We start from the raw sequence: 21467 nt of genomic DNA, 5'->3' as shown, positions 1-21467 counted from the left end.
TTGTATGGTCATTCTACTATGTTCATGGTGAGGACTCTTTGTATGGTCATTCTACTATGTTCATGGTGAGGACTCTTTGTATGGTCATTCTACTATGTTCATGGTGAGGACTCTTTGTATGGTCATTCTACTATGTTCATGGTGAGGACTCTTTGTATGGTCATTCTACTATGTTCATGGTGAGGACTCTTTGTATGGTCATTCTACTATGTTCATGGTGAGGACTCTTTGTATGGTCATTCTACTATGTTCATGGTGAGGACTCTTTGTATGGTCATTCTACTATGTTCATGGTGAGGACTCTTTGTATGGTCATTCTACTATGTTCATGGTGAGGACTCTTTGTATGGTCATTCTACTATGTTCATGGTGAGGACTCTTTGTATGGTCATTCTACTATGTTCATGGTGAGGACTCTTTGTATGGTCATTCTACTATGTTCATGGTGAGGACTCTTTGTATGGTCATTCTACTATGTTCATGGTGAGGACTCTTTGTATGGTCATTCTACTATTCAAACACTAAAAGGCAATTTCTTGCACAAAGATTGCGCCTCATCCAGGATGTAAAAACAGCCTCAATGGAGAATCTGCATAGAAAATGTTCATTTGTTTCAGGGAAACAGCCCCTAAAACATCTACTATTCAAATCCTATCAGATCAACTAATCAAACACTTCCAGTTAAGTTTTTCTGTGTACTTGCCATGTGATCGAGTAATAGGTTTATGGTCTATGCATGTATAGGGGGACTGGATTAGAAAGTGAGAGAAAATCAGAGGACACTAACTCACTGGAGCCAAACAAAGGAACAGAAACCAGAACACATGCTTTCACACACCCACTTACCCACCGCTAAAAATACATGCTATTTGTCCTGCACACCGGTACAAATATCGCCTTAGCTTCTCCTCTTGACAACTTCCTTATTCAAAGTTTGACATGACCCCTGTTCCACAGATTTTATCTTTAAGTTAACATATACCTTATTTTTCTAATAAAACTGTACTAAAACGAAGTTAACGACATTAGACTGGTCGGATTATTTCTAGGTGATAATGAGTCATTCATATATATTATGTGATATGGACCTGAGGTAATTTCAGGTCGGTCATTTTGGGTGGACCCTAGCAGTTGTCTTCATTATTGTTTTGGCTACTCTTAGCTCATCAGTATATCAGCTGTCTGTCTTGTCCTCTAGCCTTATAGCTGCTGCTGACACAGTCTGAAATCAGCACACACTCCAAACTGCTTTCACCTCACAAACAGAAACCCCCCGCCCCAGAGGGAAACTCGTGGCCTGAGTGCATCTTTCAGGAAACCTTAGACCTCCTTTGCGCACGCATGCACACGCACAGGAACCCACAGCATGTGCATTGGTGGAGTGTAGAGGTTGTGAACAGCCCTCTCAGGGCCTGGGACCTCATTTATCAAAGGTGCGTGAGAACGTGCGTGCGAAAAAAGACTCTAAACCTTGCGTGCGCTAGTTTTCCTGTAAAGGTTGGTATTTATACGTTTTGAACTTGATGGAAAAGTGTGTGTATCGCCACACAAATCCCAGACCATGTTTATGTGCAACTTCTAGTGGTTGATCAACTGTATTGCATGCAAATATTGTTGTTGTTGGGAGAAATGGAGGTGATTGACGCACAGGAATTATAATAATGGTAGGCTAATAACATTAAAACGTCTAGGCCTAATGATAAAATATATGCATTTTCTGTTGGTAAAAAGATCCCATACCCAGTTTGCATAGAATGTCACTTAATATATTTATTTTAATTTTATTATATATAGACCTAAATCATAATCATATAGCAGGACGTGTCCCTCCTTTTCTGACATGACTGGTATATTCCCGCTACACAACCAATATTAGGATACCATTTATCCATCGCTCATTCAATAACTAAGCAGGATACCATTTATCCATTGCTCATTCAATAACTAAGCAGGATACCATTTATCCATTGCTCATTCAATAACTAAGCAGGATACCATTTATCCATCGCTCATTCAATAACTAAGCAGGATACCATTTATCCATCGCTCATTCAATAACTAAGCAGGATACCATTTATCCATTGCTCATTCAATAACTAAGCATGCTACCATTTATCCATCGCTCATTCAATAACTAAGCAGGATACCATTTAGCCATCGCTCATTCAATAACTAAGCAGGATACCATTTATCCATCGCTCATTCAATAGCTAAGCAGGATACCATTTAGCCATCGCTCATTCAATAGCTAAGCAGGATACCATTTATCCATCGCTCATTCAATAACTAAGCAGGATACCATTTATCCATCGCTCATTCAATAGCTAAGCAGGATACCATTTATCCATCGCTCATTCAATAACTAAGCATGCTACCATTTATCCATCGCTCATTCAATAGCTAAGCATGCTACCATTTATCCATCGCTCATTCAATAGCTAACCATGCTACCATTTATCCTAAATCATAATCATATAGCAGGACGTGTCCCTCCTTTTCTGACATGACTGGTATATTCCCACTACACAACCAATATTAGGATACCATTTATCCATCGCTCATTCAATAACTAAGTATGCTACCATTTATCCATCGCTCATTCAATAACTAAGCAGGATACCATTTATCCATCGCTCATTCAATAACTAAGCAGGATACCATTTATCCATCGCTCATTCAATAACTAAGCAGGATACCATTTATCCATCGCTCATTCAATAACTAAGCAGGATACCATTTATCCATCGCTCATTCAATAACTAAGCAGGATACCATTTATCCATCGCTCATTCAATAACTAAGCAGGATACCATTTATCCATCGCTCATTCAATAACTAAGCAGGATACCATTTATCCATCGCTCATTCAATAACTAAGCAGGATACCATTTATCCATCGCTCATTCAATAACTAAGCAGGATACCATTTATCCATCGCTCATTCAATAACTAACCATGATACCATTTATCCATCGCTCATTCAATAACTAAGCAGGATACCATTTATCCATCGCTCATTCAATAACTAAGCAGGATACCATTTATCCATCGCTCATTCAATAACTAAGCAGGATACCATTTATCCATCGCTCATTCAATAGCTAAGCAGGATACCATTTATCCATCGCTCATTCAATAACTAAGCAGGATACCATTTATCCATCGCTCATTCAATAGCTAAGCAGGATACCATTTATCCATCGCTCATTCAATAGCTAAGCAGGATACCATTTATCCATCGCTCATTCAATAACTAAGCAGGATACCATTTATCCATCGCTCATTCAATAACTAAGCAGGATACCATTTATCCATCGCTCATTCAATAACTAAGCAGGATACCATTTATCCATCGCTCATTCAATAGCTAACCATGCTCGAAAGTAAATAGACTGGTAACCTATGACAGTATGGGTAGGCTACAGTATTGTTTTGTGATATGAGCGTGGCATAATAGCCTATTTAATCTTAAAGCTGATACCAAGGCAGGAGAGAGTTTGATAAATCGCAATAATTTGTTGCACACGCAAATCCTAGAATCTCCACGTATGCCAGAATTTAGTAAGAAATGTACGCACGGTTGATAAATGACCCCCCCCCCCCCCCCCCCCCCCCCCCCGAGAGCTCCCAGCTAGTTCATTCTGGTATTAATATCTGTAGATGATTTCTCCAGTTGTGTTTAGAGGAGACAATTGAAAGGCTGGCCACAGTGGTAAATATGGCGGATGCCGTTGTTTGCTTAACGCTCCAAGACAGATCATACTCATCTCAGGTTCTCAGAGCAGAGCAGAGGGACTTGATGTAGGTCGGAGTTTAAACAGGAATAACTGCATTCCACGAGACACTACCACTAAAGGTCAATACCAGCTTTCTGCTGCAATATGAAGCCAAGAGACTAAGACTATTAGGCATTAAGGCTACATACATTTAATTTGGCTCATATTAGAGCGATTACTTTCAACATTGGCACTGAAGGTGCCTCTGGCTGCTGACAGCCTCAAATAACAATGGATTTCTTCTCCTTTCCTCTCGTCTCTCCAGTCTCCAGACAAGGACCCGTCTCAGTCTAGTCTAGACGGGGACCAACCCACAGACACACTCTCCAAAACCCCTGTGGTGGACGAGGCCAAACTCCCCCTAAGACCACCCCACAAGGTCGATGACCAGCTGATGGACCGACAACTCCCCGACGATGGCATCAGCATTGTGGACTCGGACAAGCCTGAGAGCGAGACCTCCGGTAAGACTGCCTCTGACTCGGGCATCGAGGATGGAAAGAGCACCCCCACTTCGGACGAGGGCAAGCCCGTGGACACCCCCGAGACCGAGAACCCACCCCTGCTGGCACAGCCCAAGGTGGTAGAGGTACCAGAGATACCCCAAAGCCAGGAGGAGGGCAGCAGCAGCACCCTTACCCCAGACCCCACTCCTCTGATCGGGATGAATGGCAGCATGAGGAGTGGGCCTCCGGAGAGGGCCTCTATAGGGGCTAACATGGATAACCTGATGCCCCACCACAATGCCAATGGCAGAATTTCCAAGAGGTACTCTGACGCGGGAAGCATGTCTGCCTCTGAGAGCATGGACATCAGCCTCAACCTGTCAGGAGACATGTCAGTCAACAAGGACGACGGGACCCTCTCCTCCAGGGTGGTGAGTAATGCCATGTTTAATGTCACATTCCACTGAAGATTTACCCCAGTCTTTTACCAAAAAGTCTATGTGATTATTTCCACGACCAGGCTCCAGTGGCTTACTGAGCTATGGCCTTGGTGTACCTGCTCTGACTTGGGGTGAGACTGCTGGGACTTCCCTGGGCGGCATTTTACATAACAATGGCTACCTGTGGACATGGTTAACACATTCCACGGTTAACACCTACTCACAAAGCAACTGTTTTGAGTATGCAGAGGTTGTTGAGCTCTCATTAACATAATCACTGGAAACACTAGTGAGTGAGCTTCAGTTTTGTTATGTTACTTTATTCAAGGTTTGGAGATAATTAGCCCTAGTGAAACTTTAGTTATACTCTCACATGTTTGGGATTCTTTATCAAGATGAAACTGGTTAAACCCGAACTTCTAAAGAGAAAAAATGACCATTCAAAGATGGTATGATGGAGTAGAGCAGGGATGGGCAACTGGCTGTCTCCTTTTGATGGCCCTCGGATCAATTTTAGGAACTCAGTCGAGATCTCAACTTACTGTTGCGAGTCAGAATACTAGAATTTTGAAATGTGGTTGTGCATCAACAGTTTTCTCTTGTTATGTCAGTCCCTGATAGTCACATGCCAGTATTTTTTTGATTGCTAAGTTAGTTTAAATGTCAGCTATCTAAACTTGTTCTCATGGTCGAATTATCGGCCAGGGGGCCCATTGATTTTGTAAGTCAGTGTCACTCAGATGTCATATTAAAAACGGCAAACATTTCTCTCCACTCTATGGCAAAATGTGTAGAATTGCAGGAAATGAGTTGTGCTAATTTTGCTCTATGCCCCATGTCCTTTTAAAAAGTCACCAGACTTTCTATGCTTCCCATTAAGTTTCGTTTTTGCATCTTTTATTTTCGGTTTTGTACACCAGCTTCAAACTGCTGAAAATAATATTTTTGTTTATGTATATTTCACAGCGGTTTACATGGTACAATGATTCTCTACACTATACTTGTTTTGTTACATAAACTGAAATTAAGTGAACTATTAGAATTTTAGCGACCAGAAAATGGAGTAGCGATTTCTGCGTAGTGCTGCTTTAAAACGGAAATCAGCATTTGAAACAATAACGAAGCGTCTTGCCTGCGCTTTCTGGGTAAAAAGCTGAGGGATGGGGCTCATTGACAGAGCTATGGATGCAAGGACTGATCATCCATGATATCAACATTATAGTTTTAACCATGTTTTGAGGCTACAGTGTTTGTTTAAATGTACTTTCTTTAAACAAGCTTATATTTTTGGTTATGATGGGGTATGACAGCTGAACTAAGCTCATGAGGCATTTCTAAGTTATATTCTTCAAGAATCAATGGGTACATATCATTCATTGATAAGTCCACAAATGGATGTAGCAACTGCAGATTGCCCCTTTAAACTATCCATAACCTGAATTCATCCATTTTGGATCTTGTCAAGCACTGGAACTCCACTGACTACAAGCTGATATTTTTAAGTTTAAAAAAAAAGCTGCATTTCTAGCAAAAAAGGCTCTGAGATGGAATCAAACTACTGTTCTCTGGGAAATGGACACATCCATCCTTTAATGCCAAGTCTGTTTGAATTAATGTGATTCCATTTTCCATTCATTATGACCAATGGCTCTTTGTCTTGAGCTTTATTCAGCATTCAGAATTGTGGATGTCGTTTCTATGCGGCGATTGTTGCTGGGGGAGCTTTTGGTTGTTTATGGACTGGCCATCACTGGAGTTCTTTTCATTGTTGCCGGGGGAGCTTTTGGTTGTTTATGGACTGGCCATCACTGGAGTTCTATTCATTGTTGCCGGGGGAGCTTTTGGTTGTTTATGGACTGGCCATCACTGGAGTTCTATTCATTGTTGCCGGGGGAGCTTTTGGTTGTTTATGGACTGGCCATCACTGGAGTTCTATTCATTGTTGCCGGGGGAGCTTTTGGTTGTTTATGGACTGGCCATCACTGGAGTTATATTCATTGTTGCCGGGGGAGCTTTTGGTTGTTTATGGACTGGCCATCACTGGAGTTCTATTCATTGTTGCCGGGGGAGTTTCTGGTTGTTTATGGACTGGCCATCACTGGAGTTCTATTCATTGTTGCCGGGGGAGTTTCTGGTTGTTTATGGACTGGCCATCACTGGAGTTTTATTCATTGTTGGACATGTGTTCCGTTTGTGATATGTCTTTTTTCCACAACAGATTATTCAGCAGTTTTTTTTTCTTTCACTGGGCTAAATGAATGGGATTTTTGTGTTAGCCCCAGTAACAGTAAGTGTGAGGTTGTGTTCAGGAGAGATGGGCAGGTCAGGAGGACCAGGGGTTTATGAATGGAGATGTATGAGAGATCACAGAGGGAGGCTATAGCCAAAATGAGAGGCCCCAGCTGAGCTGCTGCTGCTCTACAGACCCCTGGGCCCTCTGAGAACACTGGATGTGTGCTCACTTATTCACATACATATGCACAGTGTGCACACACACACAGTGTCTCTGTCAAAGGTTTAGAATGGCTACAGCAGGACATGTTTACTTCTCTGGTGAGAGATGTAGAGAGAACAGAGTTTGTTCAGCTGGCCCTATACACTTTCATTTTTCATCAATAGGATGATTATTATTTCCACTAAGAATTTAGAAAGGTGGCCGTGTCACCCAGGGTCGTGCTACTCTTCCTGGGGAGAGACAGGAGTAGGTCTGACCCAGTAAGAACCAGTGTGGAGCCTGTCTATATTTGTACTGTATTGGGGGTTGACAGAGCTCTGTTGTCAGAGAGAATCTCACTTCCTGCTTGGCTCTCCCTCCCTGTGCAGCAGAGCAGTGTGATTATAGAGGAACCTGCCCAGCAGGATCACATAGTCTTACACAAGTACTGCTCTTTCCTGTCAACTGGCAGGCAGGCTATACAGTGTTCTCCATTCACCACCTTCTCCTTTAAAGACACTAGTGTGTTGTTCTCATGTTTCAAGGAAAGGAAACAAAACATGAAGGGGACTATATTTCCTGATTTAAAAATGGTCTTAACAGTGTAAACAACACTGCTGCAGTCAGTCACCCAATTGTGACACTAAACACACGAAGCCTTACTCTATATAGTAGCCTCTTAATCACTTTCTACCTCTACCTCCGTCTCTCTCTCTCTTTCTCTCTTTCTCTCATTTTCAAGGGGCTTTATTGCAAGTGAAATAAACAATAAAAAGTGAACAGTAAATATTACACTTGCACACATTCCAAAATAATAGAGACAAAACGTTGTAACGATGTGCAAAAAGTTAAAGTACTCCCTTCCCCCCTCCAGGACTCTCGCTTCTCCAATAAGACATTGAAGCGCACCAGGAAGTTTGTCATCGACGGCGTGCAGGTCAGTGTGACCACATCCAAGATCATCAGCGACGATGAGAAGAAAGATGAAGAGATGAGGTTTCTCAGGCAAGTCTCACTGCTTCCTGGTAAACCCTTCGTGTTTTCTCCCTGAATCAAGGCCAGGAGAAAGGGCCGGGTCTACTTCGTCTCTCTGTATAAAACAGGATCTCTGCTACACTGAGTTGTTGAGAGCCTGGGCCGTGTTCGGCGGTCCCTAATGTAAACAGACTATTTTGGGCATCCTGGTCTGCTCTTTTCCCTTTGAGATCAGTGCACAAATACACAAGAGGAGCTTTGTGACAGCAACAAGTGGCTAGACTTCATCTGAAAAGAATTCAGCTGAAAAATTGCAAATGTCAATAGATGAGACAATTGCCACAGATCAGTGTGAGTCGTGTGAACAACAAGGCATGGAACATTCTATATTCCTTAGTGATAAGGAAGGATTGTGATAAATCCCTAACAGTGATAAGATATTTAGTTTACTAGTAAACACAATGTATACCAGTCACTGGTTTTATATGGGACAAATATTTCACTATTTCACATGACTATTATGACTCCCTAAATCCCCCCCAATCGACGACATAGATAATCTGGAAATTGAGGGGTTTACAATCAGTGTTCACTGTTCTGAACAGTCATTCTCCCTCATTTGAAGACCTTGAGCCAGTAGCCTAGTGTTCTCACTGCCATCTAGTGGTGATAATGTGACACCACACCCTGTGTTGGTTCATCAGTTCAATCTATGGTTCAGACACTGTCACTCACACGGTAGTCAGATTCCTCTCATATCTAAGCTCTCTGTTGTCATCTTCATGGAGGAAGCAAGACTATTCCCTAAACTCTCCTCTTATCTCATGGAGAGAATATATTCTGTCTTCTAATATGAAAGGATCTTTTGTGTCATGGTGATAACTGATTCAGTCTACAATGTTGTGACTGACTGTTTAATACTGAGTCAGTCTACAATGTTGTGACTGACTGTTTAATACTGATTCAGTCTACAATGTTGTGACTGACTGTTTATAACTGATTCAGTCTACAATGTTGTGACTGACTGTTTATAACTGATTCAGTCTACAATGTTGTGACTGACTGTTTAATACTGATTCAGTCTACAATGTTGTGACTGACTGTTTATAACTGATACAGTCTACAATGCTGTGACCGACTGTTTATTAGATCTTTGATGCATTATTTGCCTCCAAGTCTTTTTAGGAAATGTCATATCTCCCAGTGTTTTTACTGTCAAAGTATGTGAAAGTCAAGACCTATGACAGTAAGAATATTTGAACTTTGTGTGTGTGTGTGTCATGTATGCGCGTGTGTGTGTGCCCGCGCAGGCGTCAGGAGCTGCGGGACCTGCGTCTGCTGCAGAAGGAGGAGCACCGTGCTCAGGCCTTACTCAACACCAAGCTGGACGCTCAAAGAGAGCAAATGCAGCGACGCTTCGACCAGGAGATGAACGTAGGTCTACACACACACACCCCCCTCATTTAGTGTTTGCACTGATAGAAGCCTCTGACACACACCATGGTATTCCTTTACCTCCCACCACTAATGGAAGAAATCCCAGAATTCCTCCATTACTCCAGAATTCCTCCATTCCGTCAACGCCCCTCCCGCCGTGCCGCGTCAACGCCCCTCCCGCCGTGCCGCGTCAACGCCCCTCCCGCCGTGCCGCGTCAACGCCCCTCCCGCCGTGCCGCGTCAACGCCCCTCCCGCCGTGCCGCGTCAACGCCCCTCCCGCCGTGCCGTGTCAACGCCCCCCCCCCCCCGCCGTGTCGTGTCAACGCCCCCCCCCCCGCCGTGTCGCGTCAACGTCCTCCCCCCCGTCGCGTCAACTTCACCCCCCGCCGTGTTGCGTCAATATCCCCCCCCGCCGTGTCGCGTTAACCTCCCATTGGATAGCTGTCTAATGGAATCCTTTTTCTACATCCCCCTCGCCAAGACAAATATAAGACGAAGAAAACCTCTATGTCTGTCAATTAACAAATGAATAACTTAAAAATCTGTCAGTGTCAAGCACCCACCTAATAATAATAATAATGTATTATTATTAAATGTGGGATATTATCTCTGATACCCTTTTTTGACATTTTACAAATTATATAAAAATAAAATGTACATTCTACTTTCCACAGTAACCTCTACTACCCTCTCCAGCTAACTCCTTCCAGCCCATCTGGATGACCAGGATCATGGCTACTTATGATATAAATATGGTGATAGTTTATTTCATGGTGAAGGTGTTCAATTTCTTTCTCTGCTCCTCCCAGGTGAAGAAGAAGTACTACGACACGGAGCTGGAGACCCTGGAGAAGCACCAGAAGCAGACCATTGAGAAGATGGAGACGGACCACACCGTGAGGCTCAGGGACGAGACCAAACGCATCCGCGCCGAACAGGACCGCGACTACACCAAGTTCCAGGAGCAGATGAAGCACAAGAAGAAGGAGGTGAGAGGAGAGAGAATATATGTGTGTGTGTACATGTTTTACTATACCTAAACCAACTCAAATTCAGAGAAGTGAGGATCTCACTTGTAAAAAGGCTTTTTCTGGCTTAGGGGTTTGGAATCAATTGTTGCTCCCCAAAAAGTCCTCACAAGTATGTATAGTAAGGCGTGTGTGTATCAAGCGTGTGGGTGATTAGTTTAAAAATGAAGGAGGTATTGTTATTAACATTAAGTCCATGTATATTACAATAATTTTTCCAGGTGAAGAATGAGGTTGAGAAGCTCCCCAGAAAGACCCGGAAAGATGCCATGAAACAGAGAATGAACAGCTTTACACAGATGAAGCAAACGGAGGTAAATACAAGCTGCTTTCTCTTTCACTCGAACACTGATGTCTAAATCCAGTTCAAATGCTAACGTCTCATCACTTCCTGTTTCCTGTGCTTCAGGAGCAGAACTTCCTGTCGGACCAGAAGAACCACCTGGACACAACGCTGAAGAGCATAATCTCAGAGAACAAGAGGGATATCTCCGAGACGGAGAGGCAGTGTCTCGACAAGAAACAACATCTCGTCAGAGGTACAGCATCACACACTTGATGTCTGGGTGCCATCAACACTTATCACAATGACATTCGCTGATCCAGTGAGAGTTGTCTAGTCAGAGCCCCTTCACAGGGAATACAACTCCCTGAGCTCAGTTAAAGTACTGTATACCCTTGATCTGTTCAAGCCCTCTCCTCCTCAATAACTTTTAACAGATGCTTACTCATTCAGAGTGATTACAATCTCCCCTCCGATATGTCAATGTAATATCACTCTTTCTCTTATTTCAGCTGCTTTCAGAAGTCTATCATTCACTCTCTCTACTTTTCCGTCCTCAGAAAGGGAAGCTACTATCTGGGACCTAGAGGAGAAGAACCTTCATGAGAAGCACCAGTTGCTGAAACAGCAGCTCAAAGACCAGTATTTCCTCCAACGCCACCAGCTGCTCAAGAAGCATGAGAAGGTACAGTACAGTAACCCTGTCCGTGTGGCTGGCAAAGCCTCAAAACAACCCCTGACCTTTGCAATAGGTGTGTGTGCGCATCCTCATCCGTACCTATGCTTTTGATGGGCTCCCGAGTGGCGCAGTGGTCTAAGGCACTCAGTGCTAGAGGCATCACCACAGACCCTGGTTCGAGTCCAGGCGCACAATTGGCTCAGCGTCGTTAGGGTTTGGCCCTATTGTAAAATAATAATTTGTTCTTAACTGACTTGCCTAGTTAAATAAAGGTTAAAAATAGTCATTTTATTTTTGTCTCCCCAGGAACAAGAGCAGATGCAGTGCTATAACCAGCGGATGATTGAGGTGCTGAAGGCCCGGCAGCAGCAGGAGAAGGGTCGCATGCCCAAGATCCAGCGCAGTGAGGGCAAGACCCGCATGGTCATGTTCAAGAAGAGCCTCCGCATCAACTCCACGGGCAGCGCCTCGGAGGACCGCGAGAAGATCAAACAGGTACAAGAGAACTACAGAATGTCTGGGTGGAGAGAGGCGGAGAAACGAGGGAAGAGGATGAGTAGGGTGAAGACTGCCGTTGTAAATGTAGGAACAAAATGTAACTGTTGAAGTGTAGCCATGGGATGAAGTCAAGTGTAGGTTAGAGAGGTAGATAGTAAAGGGAGTAAGGTTAGGCTCCAGGGGGCAGAAGAACCACCCAGCCAGCTCGATGAGTACCAGCAGGAACACACACGATACAGTACAGTTTGTCTCGCTGGCTGGCTGTGATGTCTGTGATGTCTATTCAAATGGATACTTATATCAGAAAAGTTGTGCAAGTGATGGCTAGAGAAGAATGATCGAGCACACAGACATGCAATCACCATAGCAAAACATTGGCAGTAGAATGGCCCATATTGAAGAGCTCAGTGACTTTCAACGTGGCACTGTCATAGGATGCCACTTTTCCAGCAAGTCAGTCTGTAAAATTTCTGCCCTGCTAGAGCTGCCCTGGTCAACTGTAAGTGGTGTTATTGTGAAGTGGTAGGTCACACAAGCTCACAGAACGGGACCGCCGAGTGCTGAAATGTGTAGTGTTGGCTGAAGTGGTGTAAAGCTCGCCGCCATTGGACTCTGGAGCAGTGGATGAATCACTCTTCACCATCTGGCAGTCCAACCGATTAATCTGGGTTTGGCAGATGCCAGGAGTTTGGTGGAGGAGGAATAATGTTCTGGGGCTGTTTTTCAAGGTTTGGGCTTAAATCTTAATGCTACAGCATACAATGACATTCTAGACGATTCTGTGCTTCCAACCTTCTAGCAACAGTTTGGGGAAGGCCCTTTCCTGTTTCAGCATGACAATGCCCCTGTGCACAAAGCGAGGTCCATACAGAAATGGTTTGTCGAGATCGGTGTGGAAGAACTTGACTGGCCTGCACAGAGCCCTGACCTCAACCCCATCGAACACCTTTAGGATGAATTGGAACACCGACTGCGAGCCAGGCCTAATCGCCCAACATCAGTGCCCGACCTCACTAATGCTCTTGTGGCTGAATGGAAGCAAGTCCCTACATCTAGTGGACCATTTTTTTCTTCCCAGAAGAGTGGAGGCTGTTATAGCAGCAAAGGGGGGGGACCAACTCCATATTAATGCCCATGATTTTGGAATGAGATGTTCGACGAACAGCTGTCCACACACTTCTGGTCATGTAGTGTATATCGTATTCATATCACAGAACTAACTGTATCAGGTCTCAGGGTTGTAAACTAATCTCTCATCCCTCTGTCTCCCCCTCTTTCGTGTGTGTGTGTGCACCTCCCCAGTTTGCCCAGCAGGAGGAGAAGCGTCAGAAGGCTGAGCGGCTGCACCAGCAGCAGAAGCATGAGAGCCAGATGAGGGACATGATTGGCCAGTGTGAAGGCAATGTCATGGAGCTGGAGCAGCTACAGGTGACCACAGTACATCTCTCGCTCTCTCTCGCTCTCTCTCTCTCTTTTCCCCCCTTTCCCCCCAATGCCTAGAGTGGTGGCATAAATATACAGTAAAATGTAACTCCACAAATTCAGTGGGTTTGTAAAGAAAATACATTCCACAAGTATTGCTTTAATATTAGTGTGTGTGTGTGTGTGTGTGTGTGTGTGTGTGTGTGTGTGTGTGTGTGTGTGTGTGTGTGTGTGTGTGTGTGTGTGTGTGTGCGTGCGCATGCAGAATGAGAAGTGCCACCTGCTGATTGAGAACGAGACTCAGAGGCTCAAGTCTCTGGATGAGCAGCACAACCACCAGCTCAATGAGTGGAGGGAGCAGCTCAAGCCCAGGAAAACGGTATCCAATGGAATTGTTTTAGTCCCAGACAGTTAATATCGTTGACATTGAAAAGTTGTCAAATTTACATTAATATCCAGTACTGGAGTTGCCATTGCTTTGATCTCTCTCTACCCATCTCTCTCCTCTTTCCCTCCCCCTATTTCTCCCCCCCCCCCCCTCTCTCTCCGCCCTCTATCTCTCCCAGGCTCTGGAGGAAGAGCTGAACCAGAGAAAGAGGGACCAGGAGGACTTCTTTAAGATGAGTGAGGACTCCGAGTGCCTCAGCCCCAGCTCCCCAAACAAACTCACCAAATTCCTCCCTTACTCTGAGTCCTCTACCACGTAGCCTGGCATCTCTTCCCCTCTAAACACCCTCCTATCTCCCTGTCAGGACCAACCCTAACCTCTTATCCCACATCATAACCTGAAAGACCACTGCCAGATGCCTCAGCCTCACCAGAAACGCTTGACTAGATAGTCTTCCTCCTGAACTTTTCTTTAATTTTTAAGAAATATTTATGTTTTAAGTCATGTTTATAACATTTTATCATTTGATTAAGCCAAGATGTCAAGGCTTGGTCATATTTTATTTTGAAGATGGTCTAATTCCACATGCGTGTCAGGCTGCTTGATAGGATCTTATTCATCCATGCAGTGTTTCCTTTTGAATTCTCCTTTTTTATAGTCTACAGATCCCCATTGGATTACTATGTGACCAGTAAGCATGAGGCTAACCTGTAAGTTAGTCAGGAGCGTGTGGTGGGGAGAGGCATCCCATATCCCAAAGAGGGTCAGCTGGGGAACAGTGTTTCAGGTGGAATGTGGAAAATAAACCAAAATGTACTTCAGACAATGCTGTATTGGTGGGAGCCAATGAATAAGCAGTTTTGTTTCACTGCAATATTTGTCTTCATCCAAAACAGTCTCTCGCATAATGAACACACTGAAATATGACCATTCAATCTCTCTTACTTTGCCATTGTGTGGCTTGGCTCAACAGCCTTTTAGTTCAAAGCAGATGAGTCATCCCACCGATACAGTGCCTTTTGAGTAGTGTAATTTGGTTAAAAAAAAACGTGTTTTAAAATTCTGTCATAAAAAGCAAATGTTCAACTTAATTGAAAAAAAGTCAAGAGGTTTAAATACAAAAATAACTATAGTAAGTGCCTATTAAGTGCCAAATAAAGTAGCAGAGTTGCCGACTTCATCTTAAGTCAGCCATAAATCCCCTTGTGACAGGGCAAATGGAAGCTTGTTGTGTGCAACAGGGAGGGGCCATTGAATACAAGCTTTACCCCAAAAATGTTATTGTTAGAAAATGTCTAGCCTGTCTGTCTATGGGTAACAGGGTTGACGTGTTATTCTAGCCTGTCTGTCTATGGGTAACAGGGTTGACGTGTTATTCTAGCCTGTCTGTCTATGGGTAACAGGGTTGACGTGTTATTCTAGCCTGTCTGTCTATGGGTAACAGGGTTGACGTGTTATTCTAGCCTGTCTGTCTATGGGTAACAGGGTTGACGTGTTATTCTAGCCTGTCTGTCTGTGGGTAACAGGGTTGACGTGTTATGCTCGACCTGCTCAGTTTTCCACCACAAAACACCAGAAAATGTCCAAAAAGAGTAAAACCATCTCACCTGCTTTTACACTATGATTTGAATATTAGATGTTAAATGTCTCTTGAAAGTATTATTATTATTTTTTTTTTTAAAGGAATAGTTTCACCATATAATAACGAGAGTTCAGTTCACGTAACAGGGTATGACATTAAAATGAGGGCCATTCTTTTTTTTTTACCAATGAATCACTAATAACATGAACCAAATTATTTTCAGAAATGACTGTCAAAGCAACACAAACTAGGGCTTTACAATGATGGTGAAAACCTGGAGACGTTTTGGGGTTAAGTGGGTTAAAATATTCCTAGAAGTCACAGATGCACACTTTAGCAAGTCTTTATTCATATTAAAAATCTGATTTATTGAATGTTACATCTATATTGAAGGACACTTGCACAATTTGTACTTGAAATATCAAAGGGACATCATTTCGTGGAACAACCCAGATGTATTTACTTGCCAATTTTTATTTATTTTTGTTTTTTTTAACATTTGTTCATATTACTTTAAAAAGAGCAGAGCATGATCTTCAGAATTCTGAGGACACATAATGAATGGAATTCCCACTGAAATCATTTTTCAACGCTGTACATATTAACCTAAAAATGCTGAAAAGTCTTCACTGTCAGATTGTGTGGATTGACAGATCTGCTTAGTTAGTTTTTACCTTTTTTATTTGGATGAGGTGAGCTTATGAAAATGGGAGAAGTCAGGGAAAAGCTGTCATTTTTAATTCAAGGTTGAAGAACAAATTATTGTTTTTGGAGGTCTAGGAAAGACTGGTTGTGACTCATTTCAAGTTAAAATGTCTCTGACATGTTTATTTCTGTGCTACATTTTTACTGTAAAGGCGATACTAGTACACTGGATGGGAACTAACGAAGCCAAATCGGAATACTGTCGTCATTGAAGGAATCTTAAGAGGTAGAAGATCAGAATTTAATTAAATGTGTATTATTAGGGTTATTGATTGTGTTTCGATGTTTATATTAAATGCACTGTCAGCTTTAAACTGATATTTTTGCTCCATCAAATGTACCTTTCTTTGCACTGAGAAGGGTATACCAGGTTCTTTGAGGGAGTGCATCGTTTTTTCCCCCCATCATTCTGTTTTGTAATTGTTATTTTGAAAAACTTTTTGCAGTTGATATGTATGTCTGCTTTTGAAAATGGGCCTTGTTTTCAGACCAACTATACCTGTTTAATGTCCAGTAATCAGGTCAACTATCAGGTACATCTACTCTCTCGCTCACCAACAATGTTTTTCTCTTCTTTTGTAATGACTGCATCTTTCCCTCTGTTTACCTGTTTAGCTGTATTTGTAAGGGATGTGAGTGAATGTGACTGTTCAACAGAAGGAACCACTGTTGTACATAAGTCTAATAAAGGCAAATGTTCTTATGTTTACTACGCTTCTTCTCAAGCATGTTCTAGTTCTAGAATATTCTCCTTTTGATACCATTATGGCTTTAATGTTTAGGTTGCATCCATTTACTGAAAATACTAAAACATTTCCAAGGAAAACCAAGACACCATACAAAAATGAAAAATGTTTATTGACTTAATATGAAAGAAAATACACAAGAACAAGAAAATAAAAAACCCTACAGTACTAAGATGGGATATCTGATGGGAAAAGATGTCCTGCTGCATATCTCAAAGAAGAAAGAAAAAGTGCCTTTTGAAATGTATTAAATTGGCTGTTTTAGGGTAAAGTGTTACTTAAAGCAATAAGACTAACATCCCATACTGTTTTGTTACATTGCGGAGTTCACATCCCTGCTTGCCTTTGTCTTTATGCTTCAGTAAACAAACTGTAGAATACATGAGTTTATCCAACTGTCATTCTAACCCAATCCACGTTCCACTAATTCAGGCCTTACTCCATGTGTTGATCATTATCATTACAAATCTGACATTATGAATAGCATTACTTTAAGTGCACTATGCACACTGGCTAAAAGACGGAAAACCCCACTGATCATTTCACTGTTACCAATGTTGGTCATGACCGGACACAGGCACTAAGTCCTTAAAATAATACACTTGATTGCATTTCTTTGATTTATCAGCCATGGAAGGACATTGGCCATAGTACTCTAACATAAGATGATTCAGAGAAAAAGAAAAAACAAAAAACTAGCATAGCAGCTAAGAGCAGATCAACCATATTCAAAGATTCTCCAATGAACCTGTGAGCTACAGCCACTCCTAGCCTTGTCTGTGCATCTCCTAGGAGACCAACCCATAAGCCTTTTCACATGACCAACTACAACGTCCCAAAACCCCTTCATTCCACTACTGTATGACTGACTGGACCCTAGTTCCCAATTACCAGACCGGGCAAGAGGTGAAAAGTAAACAAAGTGACAACAGCTGACATTACTTCATTCTGGAAGTACAATAATTATTTTACTGAGTCTGTGCTTGAAACCAGTCAAGCACTAATGTAAAACAATGAGTAATGATCACACTTTATAATACTTTTATATTTGAGCACTGCTTTGGAGATTCAGTATTTTGTATTGTATCATTGCACAAATCACAGGTGAATTCCATAATTTAGGGGCTGTAGTAATGGTAGACCTTGTCCTACAGCATAATTATGGAATATTGTTTTTACCAGAAGCAGCCTGATGTAATCTCTACTTGAATCAGTCATTATTACTTGTGTTTTTACCATCGTACTGTGAACACCAGGGAAGGGGTCCATTTCATTTCAATGAAGTCAATTCAGTCCATCCTGAGAGGAGATGAACTAGACTCTAACTCTGACATACATTTCCCAATGTTAAGACCTCATGAGGTTTAAAAACATGGCTATGGCATTCATTTGTACACTACGTTCTCTGTCTGTTAAGCCACAGTGTGAAACCTGAACCGTCTGAATCAGTCTGAACTGTCTGAACCAGTCCGAACCGTCTGAATCAGTCTGAATAATCTGAAAAGTGCACATCTGTAAAAAATCAACCGCAACATTATTATTCAGTTCCTAAAGAAAAAAGAAACACATTCACAAACACATGAACACTGTATAAATCTTTCTTAGAATCACTTGGCAAAAACTCCTCTTGAAGTGTTGCTATTTTAGTTCTTGAAAAACAAAATGTCCTCTAGAACTTCCCTTGTAACCTCCGTTGCAGGCATAGTAGGAGGAGGGCTGTTCTTTGAGGTATCTGAGTATACATGGCCATCTAGGATCTGATCTAGGATCAGGTACACCCTGTTCATGTAATATTATTCATTATGATCTAAAAGGCAAAACTAATCCTAGATCAGCACTCCTACGAGACACTTTGTGAATACGGACCCTGGTTCCTCTATCGTATGGTCTGATTTATTTTCCATATGCATTGCACTGTCAGTTTCGACTCTACTCATTAGATTGAAGCATCTTTGATATGCTAACGGAGACACTAACTAGATAAATTGCATATATTTAAGCTTAAAGCACTTTGAATATTATACTGAGGCACAATATTATAGAAGGCTTGAAAGGACATATTTAGTTCTATTAGAAAGCTTGTGATACATATCATAAAATGACATAGGCTTGAGTAACATACTGTATGGCACAAAGTGAACTTGAAAGGGACATTTGCTTTTCCCGGATTTGATGCCTGGTAATTTGAAATGAGGATATAAAGTAAAACAAATATTTAAAAAGAAATGCAACAGAAACGTGTCATTGCTGGTTCATTCTCGCTCGAATGCTAAACAAATGGAATGTAACAAAGTAACAAACACATATTTAAAAAAAGGTAACTATAAATAAAATAAAAAGCTAATTAAATACAATTAGTGATATCTTTATGTATTAAAAAAGCCAACAGAACCTGGTACTTAGGGTTTCTTGGTCAGGTAATTGGAGGGGATCCAGCCCTCTTTCATTGGCCCTTCTCCTAGATTTTTACAAAACCACCAGCCGCTGCTGTTCTTCTCCATCACCTGGAACATGGTGCCCTCCTTGAAGCTGGCCGTCTGATCGTCGCCCTCAAAGTCCGCCACGGCCAAGAACAGCTCCTCTTTACTGGGATCCTTGATTAGAGGAGGCAGCTTGTCCCTCGGAGGGCCTGGTTTCTCACTCTTAAGTAGGGGCTTTGGGACCACCTTCTCTTTGTCTTTGGGTGGGGGTAGTACGAAGGCCTTGGGTTTAGGGGGAGGGGGCCTGCTGAGCTGGGGGGGAGCAGGCTTTGTGTCTGGGAGCTCTTTCAGGGGAGCTTTGGTTTCTGTGGGGCTGGACGGCTCAGAGGTCTTTTTGGGTGGAGGGGGTCTCCTAGGGAGGACGGCGGGTCTACCTGGAGGTTCTTTGTGTGGGGAAACAGTACATTTGTCCGGGCTCACCTGTCCGTGGCCGTTTTGCTGCTTGTGGGAGAATTTGGGCTCGTCAGTGGCCTTGCCATTGTAGAGAGCATTGGGGGCCGGGGGCATCTTGGGTAGGGCATTGATAGGGGGGCTGCTGGGACGCATCTTGGGGAGAACGTTATTAGGAGGGGGCATCTTGGGTAAAGCATTATTAGGGGGAAGGTTGGGGGGCGGCATCTTGGGGAGAACATTATTAGGAGGGGGCATCTTGGGTAAAGCATTATTAGGGGGAAGGTTGGGGGGCGGCATCTTGGGGAGAGCGTTGCTAGGGGCGTTGTTGGCTGCAGTGCCGTTTTGCTGACTTGGCTCTACTGATCCAGAGCCTGGTTCAACTGGCTTTGAAGGCTTCAGCTTGCTCCTCAGGTTGGTGATGTCCAGCTTGTTCTCAGCTGGCGGCTCTGGCTTGGCAGCTGGGACGGGTTTGGGCCGGACTATGGGTTTAGGCTTCATGAACAGTGCAAGGCCGGCGACCTCTGGTTTCTCCTCCGGTGGATCAAGCTTGGACTTGGGTGGTTGCTTAGCCACAGGTTTCAGGTTGAACTTCTTCACCTCTTTGGCGGAGACCTTGTGGCCACACTCCAGACCCATCTCATTCTTCAGATGCAGAGGCTTGTTCGTGACCTCTCTCTTGGGCTCGGGGGGCTTGTCGGGCTTGAAGGGGGCAGCTTTGGGGGTGAGCAGGGGCATGATGACACCCGGGGCTTGGGGTTTTGGAGGCATGGGTTTGGATAGGTCTGGCCTGGGTTTCTCCACAGTAATCTCAATGTCCAGGCTCTTGTTGATGGACTCCCTGCGGGGTGGCAAGGCTGGCTTCTCCTCAGCAGGTGGGGCAGACGGGGCGGGGGGCAGGGGTCCGGAGAAGGCTGATGCCCCCTTACTGGCGCTGGACTTCCAGTCTCTGAGTTTGGGCCGGGTTCCGGAATCGCTGCTCGCGGTGGGCTCGTCTGGCAGCGGTTTGGACCAGCTGTCCTCTTGCCCCGCGCCGCTGGCAGTGCCATCCTCCAGCTTCAGCTGGGCCATCTCGTTGGGCAGAGGTGCCAGGAAGTTAGGGCGCGGGGTCAAACTGGTCTTTTTGTATTTGTCGATGAAGGTAATGGGGGCCCAGCCCTCTTTGTCTTCAATCTGAATGTACCACCAGCCACTGGAGTTCTTCTCGATCACCTAGACAGAAAAAGGGGACCAGTGAGTCAATCAGGGAATCAGGAATCAAGACACAGCAGAAGTTGTACTCAGTCAGTGCATTTTGCAAAGCATCATTCAAATCCCATTCCATTCTGATTGTTTGTGAAATAATTGGCTTTTGAGTGATTAAGGAGAAGTAGAATGAGGTCTTAAGTCTCTGGGATGTTTTGCCTTAAAAGTCATTGTGAAAGTAGAGAAAAGTGTTATGCTGAATATTAGCGTGTCAGTTTGAAGAAGCGTCGATGTACTCCCTGTGACCAGAGAACCACGATATGTTATCTGGAGCAACAATAGGACAAGAAGCGAAAGTGGGCCCAAGAGCTATAGAACCCAGACGAGACAAGGAACTGGGCCCAAGGGCTATGGAAGCCAGACAAGGAACTGGGCCCAAGGGCAATGGAACAAGACGAGATTAGGAAGTGGGCCAAGGGATGTTGAAACTATTGAAATGTCTGAAAAGGTCTTAAAATCAGGGTGAAGGGTCTACGTCAATCACAGTGGAAAACTGCTGAAGTATAACATTG

At 43.4% G+C, this 21467-nt stretch overlaps 2 protein-coding genes across 3 annotated transcripts in view; one reads left to right on the top strand and one right to left on the bottom strand.

Moving 5' to 3' along the window:
• The window catches only part of LOC120056872 (serine/threonine-protein kinase 10-like), a 52294-nt gene extending 37109 nt beyond the window's left edge, over positions 1–15185 (top strand). Inside the window, exons 9-19 of the mRNA XM_039005128.1 lie at positions 4042–4653; positions 7971–8101; positions 9382–9505; positions 10319–10498; positions 10759–10851; positions 10947–11076; positions 11381–11505; positions 11806–11994; positions 13300–13425; positions 13685–13798; positions 13986–15185. Coding sequence (XP_038861056.1) covers positions 4042–4653; positions 7971–8101; positions 9382–9505; positions 10319–10498; positions 10759–10851; positions 10947–11076; positions 11381–11505; positions 11806–11994; positions 13300–13425; positions 13685–13798; positions 13986–14126 — 1965 coding nt within the window. The 3' untranslated portion in view covers positions 14127–15185. The remainder of the gene's footprint in view (positions 1–4041; positions 4654–7970; positions 8102–9381; positions 9506–10318; positions 10499–10758; positions 10852–10946; positions 11077–11380; positions 11506–11805; positions 11995–13299; positions 13426–13684; positions 13799–13985) is intronic.
• Positions 15186–16931: 1746 nt separating this feature from the next.
• The window catches only part of LOC120056871 (SH3 and PX domain-containing protein 2B-like), a 60642-nt gene continuing 56106 nt past the window's right edge, over positions 16932–21467 (bottom strand). For both annotated transcript variants that reach the window (XM_039005125.1, XM_039005126.1), the window contains one exon: positions 16932–20922. In XM_039005125.1, the coding sequence (XP_038861053.1) occupies positions 19240–20922 (1683 nt within the window). In that variant the 3' untranslated portion in view covers positions 16932–19239. The remainder of the gene's footprint in view (positions 20923–21467) is intronic.

Source organism: Salvelinus namaycush, chromosome 12 (genome assembly GCF_016432855.1).
Source record: "Salvelinus namaycush isolate Seneca chromosome 12, SaNama_1.0, whole genome shotgun sequence".
NCBI classification, from domain to species: Eukaryota; Metazoa; Chordata; class Actinopteri; order Salmoniformes; family Salmonidae; genus Salvelinus; species Salvelinus namaycush.
Note: the sequence above shows the minus strand (reverse complement) of the source record. Positions and strands in the feature narration are given on the sequence as shown.